The 18958-nt window shown below is 34.4% G+C and overlaps 1 protein-coding gene across 1 annotated transcript; it reads left to right on the forward strand.

The window, feature by feature from the left end:
- Positions 1 to 11782: 11782 nt before the first annotated feature.
- On the forward strand, positions 11783 to 18732 carry LOC130472145 (uncharacterized). The gene is made up of 13 exons (XM_056842608.1): positions 11783 to 11832; positions 11941 to 12084; positions 13426 to 13728; positions 13822 to 13911; positions 13995 to 14169; positions 14317 to 14457; positions 14552 to 15148; positions 15816 to 15968; positions 16074 to 16538; positions 16979 to 17592; positions 17944 to 18183; positions 18304 to 18360; positions 18540 to 18732. Exons 1-13 carry the CDS (start codon positions 11783 to 11785, stop codon positions 18730 to 18732), a joined length of 3222 nt encoding a protein of 1073 aa, XP_056698586.1.
- The last annotated feature ends 226 nt before the right edge of the window (positions 18733 to 18958 follow it).

The following is an 18958-nucleotide window of genomic DNA, read 5'->3' on the forward strand; positions in this document are numbered from 1 at the left end:
TAAAACAAAATGCTCAACTACCACCAAACTAAACCAAATTCGTCAAAGCTATTGAAAAGTAATTTCATAATATCTTTTCATAATATATCTAAAGAGTTCCTAAACTCAGTGGGAGCTTAGTGTTTGTTATTCAACAAACTAAGGCCCAAGTATAGATATATGTTTCATTGTGATTTATTCAAATGAGACACAAGGGTATTGTTTCTACCACGAATTTTTGAGAACATAATGTTTGTTTGCTCGAAATAATGTCCTTTTGGAGATTCGTTTCCAAAATGACAAGTGGGAGAAAATAGACCTCGAAAGTTTTCGAGGCGAACAACAAACATAAACGGACATTCCGGAGGCTTTTCGAAGTGCTTCAGAAAATCCGAACTTATTCTTTAAGACTTTAGAAGTGGCTTTAAAGAATAGACATCTCTTAGAAGACTTTACAAGTGCTTCAAGGAGAACAGAATATTCAAAGGACTTTAAGTGGCTATTGATATTCTAATGTTTGATGTTCTATACCCAAGTAGGCATAGAATTCAAGTCACTGAAACTATGAGATTCTTCTATTAGATAGTAAAGAAACATAGAGATCAGGTCAATGAAACTATGAGATTCTTCTATTAAATAGTGAAGAAACCTACAACTTGCAGTCAAACTATTATCATGTAGATTAATGAGTTTGTGACTTGTAAGAAAGCTATGACGAAACCTAGATTCCCTAAAATGGTTAGAGGCCATATATAGACTCAAATGTTTTAAATGGTTAGAGGCCATAAAACATACTCAATGTTTTGATGACAAAATTGAAATTTTGTTGATTTGCAAGAATAGGTTCACACCTATTGGTTGCAAGTTTGTTTTAAGGATAAAAACCATCAAACATGGAATTGTGTTCACACACAAAGCTAGATTAGTTGCTAAAGGTTACAAGCAAATTCATGGTGTAAATTGTGTTGAAACCTCATGCATAATCGTAATGCTCAAGTCTATAATTCAAGCAATGATTGCATATTGGTACATATAGCAATTGGATGACAAAACGTATTCCTCAATCAAATGTTGGAATAAACTATGTACATGGTATGTCATAGGATTTGTGGATCCAAATAAATGCTTGAAAGAGAAAGCTAGCTTATAAAATCTAAGTACAGATTTAAGCAAGCAATTGGGAATTGGAACTGTATTTTAAGTGAAGCTAATAAGCATTTTAGTTTCATAAAATATACATGATTCTTATACATATATAAGAAGTTTAGTGGGAGTACATAAAAACTTAATTGGTCCTATGTGTATCACACACATATCTCTCTATTGTAAAATAACATTCAAATGCTAATGACTTAGATTTGAGATTATTCATCAATGATGGACCATGGCGAAACTTAGTACATACTGGGTATTAAGATCTATTTACAAAGATCTTATGATATTGTTTTGGATTAAGTAATGGCATTTACTAAATCAAACACGAAAGTCTCCATTGGAGATATTCGACCCATGTGAATAAATCTAAGTAAAGGATGTTTTAACTATGTATAAGCATTTACTAAGTTAAACATCAAAGAGTCTAAATGAGATTCTTAACCTATATTATATGTCAAAGAATTTAGCTGAATTTAGTATCTACTGAAACTAGATAAGCTAAAGTTACATGAATAGAATTCAATTGGGAAATATTCTGCAAAAGAATTTATCATGTATGATATAATATGAGGATCGCCAAAAACGTATCGTATGACTTTAGGCATGACGAACATATACCAATCTCTATTGATCTAAGTGAAGATCAACTAGATTGAGATCAAGAATACTTATGGTACTTGAAAAGGTACATAGGAATAGTTCTTGATTCAAGGAAATAAAGATATGCTAAATATTGATGCTACACGCATAAACACTGGCAAAGGATCAAGCAAGACCCTTTGGAGTTAACCATTGATAAGGACGAGCTATAGAGCATCGTGTTTTGAAATGGCAACATGGATTGGAGACCATGAGTTGTTGCGTGGGAAATTAAAATAATAATTTCTATGTTCTAAGATATAGTTGAAGAGTCTTCCACATATCTATGAACTGCTTGGATAGGTAAATCCAAACAAAGCATCACTAGCAACCTATACAGTTGAAGTAAAAGTGATTATTGCCTAAGAAGCAATAAAACAGGGTTGTTTAAAGTTCTTCACTGAACTTGGGTAGATCACCTATCTGCTGGCTTGATGGTTCTTCATTGAAAAATGCGTAGAACCACTCTTGAAGCAAGAAAAACGTCTGCTAACTTGATGGTTCTTCATTGCAAAATGAGTAAAACCACCATCGAAGTAAGAAAGACTAGATCACATAATAAACAAACTCGAAAAGATCTTATCATCATATCTCGAAGAACATTCGATGAAAAGGATATTAAGATTGGCAAAGCATGATAACTAAACCTATGCAACAAGTGAGAAGCAACACTCACGTTGTAGCACTGGAAATCAAGCATAGCTTTGAATTCCATGAATTGTTTTAGAAGATGGGTTTGAGGCCCATGGTTATAAAACATTTGGGTTGAACATTTATCATATATGAAATGTATTTTCATATTCCATTTAATCTTGGTTTAGTATTAAATGATGAGTCCCTTCAAATTGGACGATATATTCAAGATAGACTGTCAGGACCAGTCCTGTGACTAAGAAATGTCTATCAAGTGAACTTGAATGTCAAAGGTTGAAAATGGTCCCTAGTCGGAGTTTTCTATAAAATTGGACGCATAGAAAACGTTAGACGATTAGAATGCAAGATGACTAGTAGTTCTGTTTCTTGAACTATGTGGACATGGCAATGTTATAATCATTTGCATAGATACTTACTTTGGGAAGACTAGTATCGGACAAGACCTATGAAACTTTACTGTAAGAGATGAAAATCTGTCATAAGTAAATTTCATTAAATTATTAGACACTAAATCCTCAATACCTGAGTGATTTGAGATTACTTGTTTGAGAACTGGTTGCTTTGACGTTGACCAACCGTCGCACCGTAAAAGGAGGCTATAAAGGCAACGCTCAGGTAATCACCTATCAAACGAAGTCTAATCTCAAGATCGCAAGATTGGGATTGTCCTCCCATAAATCGGGATGAGATGCTTAAAAGTTGTACAAGGCCACTCGGAGAGCTAGAAACTGTGAAATGCATGGCCGTGCTCGGATGAATCATAGGCTATGATTATCTGTTTATTTGATCAGTTGAACTCTGAAACCGAGGAACACCTCTGGACATAATAAGGATGACAACTCTTACCTTATGTTCAAGAGCAAGCATCGAGCGACAAAGGAATTAGGAAATGCACACTTGTCCCTAAGGACAAGTGGGAGACTGAAGGAAATAATGCCCTTGGTCCAAGTATGCATTCTATGATAAGTCTAATAAATGCGGTTCAGTATTAATTAACAAGTTAATAATTCAGTGAGATCAAGTGAGCTGAATGCCTAGCTAGAGGCCGCTTCAGTTCAAGTGGAATTAATGATATTAATCCACAGCTTACTCTTGACTGAACCCGTAGGGTCACACAAATAGTACGTAAACGGATCAAGTATTTAATGGCATTAAATACTCTATCTATGGATATTCGGAATCGACGGATCTTGGTTTCAGTGGGAGCTGAGATCGTCACAGGCAAGAAATGAATACTCCGGAAACGATGATATTACCGGAAACGGAAATATGGATCGTATCGGAAATATAAATATTATCCAAGTCGTAGATGTTGCCGGAAACGGAAACATGGTACGTATCGGAAAATATTATCGGAAATGGAAATATTACCAGAATCGGAAATATTGCCGGAAACGGAAATATTGTCAGAATCGGAAATATTACCGGAATCAGAAAATAATTCCGGAAACGGAAATATTAAATATTTGTTCGAAACGGAAATTAATTCCGGAATCGGAAATGTTAAATATTGTTCGTATCGGAAATGAATTCCGGAATCGGAAATTTAATCGGAAGCGTATCGTACGAATAAGCATCGGACGAGGCCTGCCGGACGAGGGCCCAGCACGAAGCCAGGCCATCGCCCAGCAAGCCAAGCGCGCCACACAAACAGCCACGCCAGGCCCAGCGCAAGGCCAGGCCCAGCAGGCCGTGGCAGCGCGCACAGCGCGCGCAGCGCGCGCGGGTGCTTGCGTGGGCTTGTGGCTCGCGCAGGCCTCGCTGCGTGGGCTGCTGCTCGCGCGCACGCATGGGCGGCCCATCGTGGCTGCCGTGTGTGTGTGCGTAAGTGTTTGTGTTCGTGCACGTTTCCTAAAACGTGCAGAGTTCGGTTAATGATTAAATTCCTAATTCTATTTGATAAATTAATTAAATTAGAGTTCTTGTAGGATTCTAGGTTTAATTAATTTGTATCTGAATAGGATTCCGATTCCCTTTCCATACCCCTATAAATATGAGGCTTGGGCTCACAATTTATAACGAGTTTCAAAGTATTCAAAGTGAGTTTTTGAGAGAAAAATTCAGCCACACATCTTGCTCAAAAGTGCCGAAAATTCTAGTACCTTAAGGGCGATTCTAGTTGGTCAATCTTAAGGCGGATCCGGACGTGCTGTGGACTATCTACGGAGGGACGACACTTGGAGTCCTAAAGACTTGTTCTTGCTCGGTTCGGGCGCAGCTAGGGAGGGCACGCAACAAAGAGTATGCATCTAAATTATGCTATATGATTATGTGTAAATAATATGTAATCCTGGGTTAATGGTTGTTTCCGCATGATTTATGTAATATCATATGTATCATAACCTAACAGGAACGTCGTCTAGGCAAATGTTCCACCTTAGTGCGGGGGTATAGATCGTACCAGGTGTCAGACATAAGGGCACGATCAAGGCGTTCTTGCACGTTATCTTCGGCCTCCCTATTGTTGGTCCACGTGAACCTGTGGCCCTCAAAGTGAACATCCCTCAAGTTGCAGCTACTAACCGCGTGCCTGAAGCCGTCAATTTCACGTTGTTGCTTCGGGTTACCACCACACTTCTCTTCATGACTCAAGATGCTGTTAAAGTCTCCGACACATAGCCATGGGAGGTCGTTTCTCGTACCAAGCTCGATCAACATTGCCCAGGTTTCCTCCTTTCTTTGATCTTCTGCGATACCATACACTCCAGTGAGTCTCCACTTCACTCCCGAATTCATTGTCACCACAAAATCCATGTAGTTAAGGGAAGCTGATGTAAAGGTTAAGTCCACCTCATCATCCCAAAACATTGTTAAACCCCCTCTCCTCCTTCTTTCATCTCCTTCACAATCCACACACAAGAAGTTTTTCAATTTAATTTTCCGTCTGATACTTTCCCACTCCTTACCTTTTAATTTTGTCTCCGAGAGGAAGACAAAATGGGGATGTTCAGTATGAATAACGCCCTTGAGCGCATTCTCAGCACGAGGACTCCCCAATCCTCGGCAGTTCCATGCCAAGCCTATCATTGTTGTTCGCGGGGTTGCTTTGCAACCTCCGCTACTGTGGTCTCCAATTGAAGTCCTGTACCAACACAGCTCACCTTCAGTCTCCTCGTCGACTCCTCATTATCCTCCATAACCACATCCTCCCCGCAAAACACATTCTTCCTTTTCTCTCCCATAAAGTCATTCTTCCCTTCACTGCAATCGCCTACACCCTCCCTGCTTTTTGTACGGGGGATCTTCTTGACCTTCCGAAGCTTATTTCTTTCGCACAATGTCGTCCCAATTGCAAAGGATATTGCAGGCTCGGAGTGAGAGTTGATTGCCGCACTCGCAGTAATTGGGCATGGCAGCACCGCCCCACTGCTCACAAGTTCCCCCATCTTGTTACCTTCATGTTGTGCTAGGGCCAAGGGACCGTCCACACCCACAGTTTCCTTGCTTGCCTGGTTTCTTACTTCTATTTGTGCCCCATTCATACCCACCGTAACTACATTGTCCCCGGACTTCACATTCTCCTCCAAGATATGGGTTGTCACCTCGGCCTTGCCCTTATCCTTCGTCTGCTTAAGTACCACCGTCTTAACTTTCTTTATTGTCCTCGGCAGGCATGGAGTAGAAGCAGTGCACGACATCACCTTGGGCACAAAGAGGAGCTTTTTTGCAGCAGCTAGCTCCTTGACTTCCTCCATATTGGTCATTCGACCTTTCCGCGGTGATGCTTTAAGGTCCAGTCCCCATCTCGGACCTAGTTTTTGTTGTTCCTCAGAGACTGACACACAGTCCTTCTAGCTATGTCCCATAACCCCACACATAAAGCAAAAGAATGGGAGTCTTTCATACTTTAGTTTGACTTTCACAACCTTACCTTCCCTATTCACAACGTTCTGGGTTTTACGTAGGGGTTTACTCACCTCCAGCATAACTCGCACTCTTCTATCCTTTTCCAGCCCAAGGACGTCTTCCTCAAGCTCAAGAAAGGTCCCTAAATTTTCTGCTATAGCCCTAATGTGGGCATCAGAGCGACAGTTGAACGGTAAACCCTCGATGCGCACCTAAAACGGGGACTTGGATAACACCACTTCATCGGGTTGTTCGTTCCCTGTAATATCATTGAGAATGAGTAGGTTTTGTTCGAAGCACCAAGGTCGGCCTGCCATCACTCTTTCCTTATCTCGCCAATGGAAAAATTGGAAGACAAATAGGTTTGACCCCATTGCCCTGATAATAACCTTCCCCACCAAGGACCATGCTTGACTAATGGTCCGCTTGAAAGCTTCGACATTGAAAGCCCTAATCGTTAGTAGCCTTCCCACAACCATAAGAGATACCCTGGCATCGTCTTCCGAGGCATCTACTCTACCTAAATCCACCACGTCTTCCTCATCGTCATCTAGGTTCAAGGACGAGTACACATCTGCAAGTTCCTCAGCCATGCTAGCCGGAGATTCGACCACGGAGGGTGGTAGGGTTTCCTGTTTTCCAAGGGAGTCGTCGCCCTTTTTTTCGAGGGAGTTTTTCGAATACTGGAGTTTAAAACGAATTACCAAAATTTAAAAACGAATTACCGCTATAAGTTTAAGTAATACTGAAGTTAAAACGAATTACCAAAATTTTAAAAAAAAATCGATAAAAAAAACAAAAAATTTTATTATAAAAAAAAAACCGCTAATTCAGAAAGTTTTACTTTCTCTTATGTTTAAGTTATTTAGATTATACCCCTCAAAAATTTATTTAGATTATATTATTTGGTAATTCCTAAATATGCAATAGGAAGCCCCAAGTGTATATCTATATCTATATCTATACTAATATATTAAAAGGCGTTTATAAAAATGTATAATGTGCCACGTAGATCCCTCCTTATTACGCCACATCACCACTACTAAGTATCATGACATGTAGTTGACAAACAAAAAGCATGTAGCAGGATTGAACACTAGACCTCTTGAATTAAAAGTTACCATTCTTACCATCTTAGCTAGCCACAATGATGTTATATTTTTCTATTTAAATAAATAATACAACCTTTTTAAAATGAATAATAATGAATTAAGGCTGCGTTCTATTCACCTGATTTTCACTTATTTTTCCTGAACTTATCTTATCTGAACTTATCTGAACTTATCAAAACTTATTTTAGTTATAAATTGTACTTGGTCAACCCTTATTTTTCCTGAACTTATCTTATCTGAACTTATCTGAACTTAACTGAACTTATCTGAACTTAAATAAGTGGAAATAAGGTGAACAGAACAAGGCCTAAAGGGGAAAAAAACAAAAGGGAATTAATTACTTAACTTATAATGTACAATTCTTCTCTTCTCAACTTAAGCTTGAAAAATAAAAAAACTTAGGGTTGGAGTGTAATTATGAGTGTGGAAGAGGGAAACATTGGCAAGAGTATAATAATCAACTAATCATGAATAAGAGAACTCGACTTTGTTTTGATTTTCGGATATGGGAAGGAAGTTTGTTGATTGACCACTGATCTTGCATGGAAATCAGATAATAACACCACATACGCACATATTTAAAATAAGTAAATCCCACTAAAAGTAAAACCCGGAGCAACGCCCGGGTCACAAACTAGTTAATATATTAAAAGGCGTTCTTAAGAACGTATACGTGTCACGTATACCTCTCCTTATTACGCCACGTCACCACTAATCAGCGTCATGACATGTCATTGACAACCAAAGCAAGGATCGAACACCAGACCTATTTGTTAAAAGTTCAACGTCCAACCATCTTAACCAACTACAACTTGTGTAATATATTCTATATAAACATTTATGATCTTTAAAATAAATAACAAATTGAATAGAAGTGAATGCAAAAAAAGAGAATGATTATTCAATTTATAATAGATTAAGCCTAAAAAAAAGCTTAGGGTAATAGAACGTAATAACGAGTAAGTGGTTGAATAATTATAGAACACATTACATGCATTCGGGGTAATAGAGCGTGGAGTTTCAGCTTGGAAATGTTGTTAATCGGCAGCTAATCTTGTGTGTAACCCCATAATTCTATGACGACCCATCATATATATGGACACATATTTAATTACAACAAATAAATCCGAATAAAAGTCAAAACCCGGGGCAACGCCTGGGCCACACACTAGTTTATTTATTAAATTACGGGTTAGGTAGAGATGAATGAAAGTCTGTAGAAGAAATAAGCAAGACAATTAAAAGAAACCTCATATGTGTTTCATGCGACATTACATATAGTTTATTTATTTAAAACGACCTTCAACTCACTTATTTCATGTATACGATGGCGCATAATAATAGATAAATTAAGAGTCCCATTATTGTATTGATCTTATTTAACATGGAGAAACACTCTCATAGATAGTGCATATATAATAGGTATTTCACGTAAAGAATTGGTAACTACTAAAAACACAATTTTGAATTCTTAAAATAATATTACACAATTTGACCATGCCCATAAAATAAGCTACCCTCATACCATATAACGTGTCGAAATGATTAGGCTTGAGGGCAATACTCATTGCATAATTAAAGGAATATATTTTAACATTTTCATTTAGTAACTCTTAATTAAGAAATGAAAACCATCAAATATTTGGTAACTCTTAAACCTAATTTGGGAATCCCAAAACTAATTATTTAATAATATAATTATCCATAATTATATTATATATTGTCATTAACGTACTGTGTTATGTCCAAATAATCGGGTACAAACATTATACACCATTTGACATTTCAAAATGACTAAGCTCGCTTACAAATCTCATTCAATTAAGAGAAGTTATTTTGTTTTTATTTTGTAAATCCTAACCTAGAAAAATGAAATCCCAAAGTAGAAACTTAATTAAATTATGGGTAACTCTAGAGTTAAAATTGCATAGAACTAAATCGGAAAATCCTTTTAAATCCCCAATTTTCTCACTTAGTATTAGTTTTATGTTATTATTTTGCAAATCTTAAATAAGAAACAAGAAATCCCAAAGTACTAATTATATAATTATTGATGATCCATAATTTGGTAACCCCTAAATTAAAAAATAGGGAATATGAAATTATAAGTTTGTTAATATAATTATGGATGACGCTAGAATCAAATGTGCATAGATGAAATAAGCAAGGCCATTGAAACCTCGAATATAAATGTTCATTCGTTAGATTACATCTGGTTCAATCATCTATCACGACAATGATTGATTTTTATTTCATGTATACAGTAACGCATAAATGATGAATAGAGAGTCCCTAAATACAGACCTTATATAATACTCGTTCGCTTTATACTCTTCATTTTACCTACAAGTAATTTTGATGTTATTTTACGTACAAATTTAGTAATTACTAAAACAATTTGGGAGTCCCAAAGTAAATATTACACAATTTGACCATGCCAAATAATTAAAAGCTACCCCTTGTATACAGTATACCCTATAACATGTCGAAATTATAGGTTCAAGCACAAAACTCTTTTTCTTTAAAGAATTTACTTTACTGTTTTCAATTAGAAACTCCTAATTAGTAAAATGAAAGTCTCAAAGTATTTGGTAACGCCTAAACCAAATTTGAGAATCACAAAATTATATCTTAAATAATTTAATACTTCACAAAACATATTATATGTATAGTTATAGAGTACTTTGGGGATGCTCAAACATTTAGGTTCATTATAAACCTGCGACGTCTCGATTTAATTAAGCTCGTTTACAATAATACTCATTCTCCAAAGAGGAGTTACTATGAAATTTTATTTAGTAACCCCTAAATATAAATAGGAAATCCTAAAGTAGAATTTATATATAAAATTACGAGTAACGATAGTGTTGAAATTTCATAGTGATAAATAAACAATCCCTAAAAATCTCCTAATGTTGTTTCTTTGTATTATTTTGTTTTTATTATTTAGGAATTAACTCCTAATAAAGAAAGTGAAAGTCCTAAAATTATTAAATTAAAACCAATAGGTGTCTTTTATCAACGCGCGGATGGTACAGGCGCGTGCACCTAGATCTAGGTGCACCTGCACCAAAACGCAGAAAAATAAGAACAAAACGCAAAAACATAAAAAAGCAATAAAAACATAAAAGAACACAAAAACATAAAAGAAAGAACATCAAGAATTAAACCAAAAGAACAATAAGTAAAACAGGAAAGAACAATAGCATTGAAAACGCAGAAAAATAAGAACAAAACGCAAAAACATAAAAAAGCAACAAAAAACATAAAAGAACACAAAAATATAAAAGAAAGAACATCAAGAATTAAACCAAAAGAACAATAAGTAAAACAGGAAAGAACAATAGCATTGAAAACCAAAAAAGGTTAAAACAACAAATAAATAAAAACACGTAAAAGAACAATAAGTAAAAACACGTAAAAGAACATAAAACACTAAAAAGAAAGAACATCAGCAATTAAACGAAAGAACAAATAGAAAAGAACAATCATATTAAAAACCAAAAAGATTAAAACACGTAAAAGAACATAATACACTAAAATGAGAGAAGATCAGAAAGTAAAGGAAAAGAACAAAAAGAAAAAAAGAAAAACACAAACATATTAAAAACCAGAAAGGTTAAAACAAGGAAAGAACGATTTCTCTGCACTTTTAAAAAGAACATGGCAAATGCAACACCAGACGCACAAAAGAACAAAAGAACCAACGAAAAGAACAACAAAAACGTTAAAAAGTGAAAAAAACCGCCAAACAGAAGTTTTTTATTGAAATAATGAACGTGGCAAGAAAAAAACCGCAAAACAGAAGTTTTCCTATGAAAACATAAAACGTGGCAGTTAATTTCTCTCTCCTCAAAATCTTTTAATAAAAAAAAAAATTAAATAAGTTACTTGTCTTTCATTTTGTATTTTAAAAAATTAAAAAATAGATTACTGTTTAAAATAAAAAAAATTAAAAAATATAATTTAAGTAAAAACAGTAATAAAAAACAAATTTAAAAATACTAACAACAGATAATAAAAAGAACACAAAGGAGACTCAAACGAACATCATTTTCTTTACTTATAGGCCAAAAGAACAAAAGAGCGGACGAAAAGAACAACAAAAAAAAAGGAAGTTTAAATTTGAAAATACTGTAGCAGTTATTTTCTCTCTCTTCAATTTATCATATATAAATACATCATTGAATGCGACAGTTATTTTCATTTTCACACTCAACCTACATGCAAAACCTTCACTCACCAACAATCAAAAAAACAGTGCAAAACCTTTCAAATTCTTGCAAATCCGAACTTCCCCAATTTGGAATTCTACTATTTTCACTCTAAAAACTTCCCCAATTTGTTTTTTGGAAGTGATAATCTGGTTACAAAAACTTGAACCCTAACAATTGAAAATGGGGAAATCGAAAAAAGGAGAAGAAGTTGATGCGAAATGTTCTATTGAGTAAGAATTCAACTTCATTTTTCTTTTCTATTTCTTGAATTTCAGTTTAATTTTAATTTTTAGAGAATTTCCCATGAATTTTAATTTTCTATAAAATTTCATTTGAAGGGATGATATTCCTTTGACAACGACTTTATTGAACTTAAGAAACAAAAAGAAGAAAGAGAAAGAAATTACACCAACAATTGATGCGGATTTGTTGGAAGATATCAACAAAGAAATTTCAGAAACGGAAGAAGAAGAAGAGAGCGAGTAAGTGGATTTTTTAAACAAAAACCTTGGTTCATTTACACCTTCTGTTTGTTCTTTTTGTTTTCCTTAATGTTCTAATTACAATAACGAAACCAAATACATTTTTTAACGAATTTAAAAGAAGATCTACATTTATGTTTTTTTTTAAATGTATTTTAAGTCACTGAATCATACACTTAGAAGAACAATGGTATAGATTTAAAAGAACAACGAATGTTAACTCAAAAGAACAGCGGAAATTTAAATTGAATAAGTAGATCTATGTTCTTTTATTTATTTACTGTCTGTTTTGACGAACTTAAACCTAGATCTATAATTTTGTTCTTATCTATTGAATTTGATCTATGTTCTTTTTTATCTATGTTCTTATCTATAAAAACTTAAAAGAACCAACTGTGCAGGTTTAAAGAACAATCAATGTAGACTCAAAAGAACAACCAATGTACACTCAAAAGAACAGTACAGTATTAATGTAGGCTTAAAAAGAACTATGCATCTGGAAGAAAAGAACCGTCCATGTCTACTTAAAAGATCACTTGCATTAAAAGAACAATCAATGAAAATTAAAAAGAACAATGTGCTTAGATTTGATGAGATGGTGTTCTTTTTACTTGTTCTTAAATGTATTTAAAAAAAAAGAACAATCAATCACGGATAAAAGAACAAACCATCTACATTTAAAAGACAAACCTAAAACTGTTAGCACACAGTAAAAGAACACTTAATAGAAAGAACATAACAAAAGGAACATATAAGCATACCTTAATCCTCAGCAAATGATCACAATCCTCTTGAATTTCATTATCTCCTTCAATTTTCTTTCTACGAAAATTAGCAAATTGTATTTTTTCATCTCCTGAGAATTAGTATTCTGATTAATTCACTAATTCTCAAAAAAACAGGAACAATAATGCGAAAAGTTGGAGAGAAAATAATCGCATTTCACTCTTTCTCTCTCTTAAATTCTCTCTTCTGTTGAGAGAAAATAAAACCTCTCATTTTTCTCTCTCTAAAATGTGTTGCTAAAATTATGAAATGATGAATGAATGAGAATATGGAGGAAAAACATTATTTATATATTGTATATGAAAAACTAAAAAAATCAGATGAATAAGATATTGTGCAAGGGTGCAGGATGAGAACTGTGCACTTGTTTTTTGTGTTGTTCCTTTTTTCATAATATGTGTTCTTTCCAAAAGCATAGCTGTGTTCTTTTGTACACGACATGTTGTTCTTTTTCCATTACATGTGTTATTTTAAACATTTTTCTGTTGTTCTTTTTTCATAACATGTGTTTTTGGTGTTGTTCTTTTTTTCATGACATATGTTTTTTCATTATAGACTTTCCAAACAAAGGAAAGCATTGCAAGAACAACAGAAGATGGTGCAAGCACTTCAGGAAAAGCTGCTACAACAGGAAAAGCAGCTGGATCTGATTGAACAAAAAAAGAAGGGTGGAGAAGGACAAAAAAATTCCAGCAAAGATCCTGAAAAGCAGGAAGAAACTGAAAAGAAAGAGCATGAAGTAAAAGTGCATGAAGAAGTGAAAGAACCTGAAAAAGAGGAGGCTGAGGTAAAAGTTCCAGAAGAGCTGGATGAACCAGAAAGAAAAGAAAAGAAAACGAACTTAAAAATTACTTTGAGGTATCATCTGTGTTTGTTAATACTATTTCATATTTACATTGTAGTTTTTATTTTCGTTTCTTAAACATACTTTTGCATTTATGTTTTTACTAGAAAGAAAAAAGACGGAGAAGAAGCTGGTGAGGAACCTGAAAAAGCAAAGGGGAAGTCTAGGAAATCAATACCAAACAGGAAAAGGACAAGGTAACTTACATAAATGGTGTTCTTTTTATTTTCTGTGTTTTACTTTTTTTTTACTACTTATGTTCTATTGTTTTGGTCAACAGAAGTCAATTGCTGAAAGAAGAATTTCCCGATCTTATAAAAGAGGTAAAGCAGGAATTGGAAGAGGCACATAAGAAGAAGAGCTTGTTGCCTGCTGAGAAAATTTCAACAAAAAAAGTTGCACCAAATGCTAAGAAGGGGAATGGAGTTACTTTGAAAAAGACTACAACACTTAAGGTAAACTTCACATTACCCTTTTTCAATCATTTTATTTACCTTAATGTTATATATAATAGAGATAAATGCTGTGTTTTAAATAAAGAATGTTCTTTTTTTCCTGTCTTGTGTTCTTTACATCATCATTTATGTTCTTTTTTCATTCAGAGGGGTAGCAAAGTTAATCAGATAGTTGTGAGGGAGGTTTATGAAGACGAGGAAGATGAAGAAGGAGGTGAAGAAGAAGGTGAAGAAGTAGAAGAGGAAAGTGAACCCTTAATGAAGAAGGGGAAAAAAGTAGTTGAGAAGGTCAAAAATTTTCTTAAGTTATTTGTTCTTTTTCTTCCATATAATGTTCTTTTACTCCCTGACTAATGTTCTTTATATTTTTTCTTTTTTCCAGAGAGCAACAAGAAGTAAACAAATTGTTGTTTCTGATGAGGTCATGGAGGTGGTGGATGATGAGAAACCAAAATCTTTGGTTGTTGCCAAACCAAAACCTGAAGAAAGGAAACTAAATCTAAGGCAAACTCCGCAATTGATGATGCGATTCTTGAGGGGAATTGCATCTAATGAACCACATGATATAAGAAAACAACAAGCCATCGTGGAGTTAGGCTTTGGATCTCTTCTGCAACTTGACATCCCACAAAACAAAAATCCATTCCCGTACGAGTTGGTTAGGAATTTCAACTCGTCCGACCGGTCCTTGCATCTACCAAAGTCTTCCCTTGATATTACTGTAGAGGATGTATACCTGGTGTACGGTATACCTATTGGAGGAGCTTCGGTCGTGGAATGGACGGATGAACAAGATCCTGAAGTGTTGAGGGTTTTTGCTGAATTTTGGGCATACTGGCAAGTGAAGTCTGGATGCCCAAAATTGAAAGAAATGGTTGAAAAACTGATCAAAGATGAGACTCCAGTTGATGATAACTGGAAGAGATCTTTCCTAGTGGTTGCAGTTAACACCTGCATTAAATCCACTACTAATTTATCGGTAAACATCAAACTTCCTTTGTTTCTCATTAATGTTCTTTTATTTCTCATTAATGTTCTTTTGTTTGCGTATTATGTTCTTTTAAATGTTTATTAATATTTTTATTGTTCTTTTATTTGTTTGTCGAATTCCATGTTCTTTCTTTCTCTTTCACTGTTCTTTTATTCTGTATGATATTCCATGTTCTTTCTTACATCAAAATTCCTTTGTTTCTCATTAATGTTCTTTTATTTCTCATTAATGTTCTTTTGTTTGCGTATTATGTTCTTTTAAATATTTCTCACTGTTCTTTTATTCTGTATGATATTCCATGTTCTTTCTTACATCAAAATTCCTTTTTTTCTCATTTATGTTCTTTTATTTCTCATTAATGTTCTTTTGTTTGCGTATTATGTTCTTTTAAATGTTTATTAATATTTATTGTTCTTTTATTTGTTTGTCGAATTCCATGTTCTTTCTTTCTCTTTCACTGTCCTATTGTTGTACTTTCCTTTATATGAATGTTATTTTGTTCTTTTCAGTTGTATTCAATATTCTTTTGCTCTTCTTTCATTGTTCTTTTCATTCTCTCTAATGTTCCTTTATTTTCTATTGAATGTTCTATTTTCTTATTCTATTTAAAATCATAATTAATGTTCTTTTCTTTTATATTTTTCTGTTTCAAAAGCCAAACTTCAGATTCCTAGCAAGCACTGTTGACTTGGAGCAAGTGAGGAATCTAAATTGGTGCCAGTATGCATACACCAGCCTTCTTGGGGCAGCTATGTACTGGAATGTGGACCGTAGCAGATGGTTTGCTGGTCCACTACCATTTCTAATGGTAAATTTCAATCATTAAGCTAGCATTTCCCTTTGTTATATATATTACTTTCATCTTCTTCTTTCACCTAACTAACAATAAATTATGTTGTTATTGTTAAATTAGGTATGTTATTTCGATCGGGTGCAGATCATGGAAGAGTACCCTCCAAGGAACTTCCCCCTAATTTCTTGCTGGACAAGAGATATGATAAGCAGCAGGGTACGCAATGACAATGCTACAGGCTTCGGACATGGCTTGATTCTGGACAGAATTCAAGGTCCACCTGAGCTACAACTGTACAGGGAGGAGATGGAGCTGCTCAAACAGCAAAAAGCACTCAGTGAACAACCACCACCACTTCTTCTTCAACACCCACAACAACAACAGCAGCAACATGATGAACAACCATCGCAACAACCACTGCAGCAACCACAACAGCAACATCAACACCAAGAGCCTAACTGGTCCACAAATGATGTGTCCAGAGAACATCAAGGTGCACCAGTGACTCAACTCGGGGATGACAAAGATTTGCCAGAGCAACAGGCAGACCCCAGTGAGAAAGCAAAAGTCCCTTCTACAATTGAGGTAAAAATTAAATTCACTCAACAAAACCATTGCATTTATTTTTTCAACGTTTTTGTTGTAATGTTCTTTTTCCTCCAACAAATGTTCTTTTACGTACTCAATATAATCTTTTTTCCTACCATGTTTTTTGCTTTCTGTGTTTATGTTCTTTTTATCAAAAACTAGTTCTTTACGTTCTTTTACATGTTCTTTTAAATGTTTATTCATGTTATTTAAGCATGTTCTTTTTTCTTAAAAAGATGTTCTTTACATTTGAATGTTCTTTTATATGTTTAAGCATGTTATTTACATGTTCATTTATCTCTTTAACATGTTCTTTCGATCTTTAACAATGTTTCTATGCTCTACTTGAATGTTCTTTTAGGGATCTCTCTTGTTCTTTTTTCCATTCGAATGTTCTTTTTATTTATCCAGTCCTTATTGTTGTTATTGTTAAACAGGAATTCCATGCTGAATTCACTAAAACCACTACTGAACTCAGTAGTGTCATGAACAAGTTCAACGACTTATTGTCGTTGTCCAGAAAGTTCTTTGACACTACTATTGATGTCAAAAAAAGTCTGCCATTCAATATGGCAAAAATGTGGTCAACATGCTCTGGAACTGAAACTCCAGTTACTTTTGAGAAGGGCAACTCTACAGAAGAGCGGCAAGAAGGAAGGAATACTGAGGAGATTGGTTCAATCCTCAGTCAAGATAAAGAATTTTTCAGTTCAGACTACTTCACAATACTATTTGAGGAAGCAGTACGAAAGGCAACAGAAGGAAATGAAAGAAAGGAAATCAAGGAATCTGAGGATGTTACATTTGATTTGCCACCATTTTTAACACCTCCGATCATGCCTTCCCAGCCTAATGTATTTGCTGATTTGACATTGAAGCTTGGAATGGTTTCCGATTCAAATCCTCCTCCTCAGGCACACGACTTTGAAGAGGAAATGAGATTAGAAGCAATCTTGGCAAACAAAACTTTGACTGAACGTGATTTGGAGACAATTTCAGGGGACAACAAAGATGAAGCTGAAAAACAACAGCCACCTACAGAAAAAACTGAGTATGCGTTCTTTTAAAACAGTTCACATACACATGTATAATAAATATGTGACTGTTTCTTTCATTATTCACAATGTTCTTTTATAAACAATTATTTGTTTTTTTATTCGTTTGATTTGTTCTTTTTATTAATTCTCTGTCTTTATACAATTATTTAATGGATCTTTTGTTTCTTTTATTCGGAATGTTCCTTTCATATATTTCTTTATGTTCTTTCTATATTTACTTTAATATCTTCCTACTTTTAATATTAACTTATATGTTCTTTTTCATTGCACTTTTGTTCTTTAATTCTTCTCATTGTGTTCTTTGTTCCTCCTCACATGTTCTTTTTTTTTTTTGTAATACACAGAGAACCTGAAAATGTGAGATCAGATATGGAAGGTTTAATCCAAGGAGCTGAAGATGGAAAACCAATGTCTCCAACCGTTAGAACTGAAGACTCCGAGTTTCAGACTATGGAAGGTTTAATCAAAGGAGCTGAAGATGGAAACCCCATGTCTCCAACTGTTAGAACTGAAGAATCCGAGTTTAAGACTCCAACTGCCGCTGAGTCGCAGACTGAAATGGAAACTCCATCAATATTCCTGAAGTAAGACTACTGTATTTTATTAAAATATAATTTTCATAATCTTCAATTTAATGTTCTTTTCTTTCTCGCTTTTGTTCTTTTTATTTATAGTAATATATTCTTTTCTTTCCACTCTTTTAGCACTCCAAGTGCGGTGTACTCGCAACCAGAAAATGCACCTACATCTATGAACATAGAGTATGACTACTGCATTTTATTTTATAAGTTATTTTTCGTTTATTATTACAAGTTATTTTTCATTATCATTTATAAAATGTTCTTTTCTTTTCACTTTGTTGTTCTTTTTATTGTTAGTCTGAATTCGTTTTTCCCGCTAATATGTTCTTTTTACTTTATAATGTCTTTGTTTTCATAAGTGAGGAAGAGGATCCAGATAACGTACAAGTACCTAAACTTGTTAAGAGAAAGAAAAATGTTCCCCTCAAGTTACTGTCACCCTTCTTAACTCAGTATTCACACCTACTGGTTGGGGAAGAACAGTTGAATCAAAAGGAAAAGGACATGCGATGCGTACTGGATTATGCCTTTGGAAAGGGAAGCCCAATGTAAGAATTTTATACTATTACAAGTATTTGAATGTAGATGTTCTTTTTGTACATGTTCTTATGGAAATTTTATTTTCATTCTTATAACAGTCAGGTGTTGTACACTGATGATTGGAATATAGTTACCAGAGAAGAGTTTCAAACCCTAGGTATATATTTAATTATTGGAATTTAAAATGTTCTTTTAAATGCTGTTGATGTTCCTTTTACTCATATTTTTGTTCTTTTCC

This window comes from Spinacia oleracea, chromosome 4 (assembly GCF_020520425.1).
Source record: "Spinacia oleracea cultivar Varoflay chromosome 4, BTI_SOV_V1, whole genome shotgun sequence".
NCBI classification, from domain to species: domain Eukaryota; kingdom Viridiplantae; phylum Streptophyta; class Magnoliopsida; order Caryophyllales; family Amaranthaceae; genus Spinacia; species Spinacia oleracea.

What these genes read in the sequence shown, in the direction of transcription:
- LOC130472145 (XM_056842608.1), top strand. Translation starts at nt 11,783, where the DNA reads ATGGGGAAATCGAAAAAAGGAGAAGAAGTTGATGCGAAATGTTCTATT. An exon ending in AACTTAAAAATTACTTTGAG is followed by an intron (nt 13,729 to 13,821) that starts GTATCATCTGTG and finishes TGTTTTTACTAG; the next exon opens with AAAGAAAAAAGACGGAGAAG. An exon ending in CCACCTACAGAAAAAACTGA is followed by an intron (nt 17,593 to 17,943) that starts GTATGCGTTCTT and finishes TGTAATACACAG; the next exon opens with AGAACCTGAAAATGTGAGAT.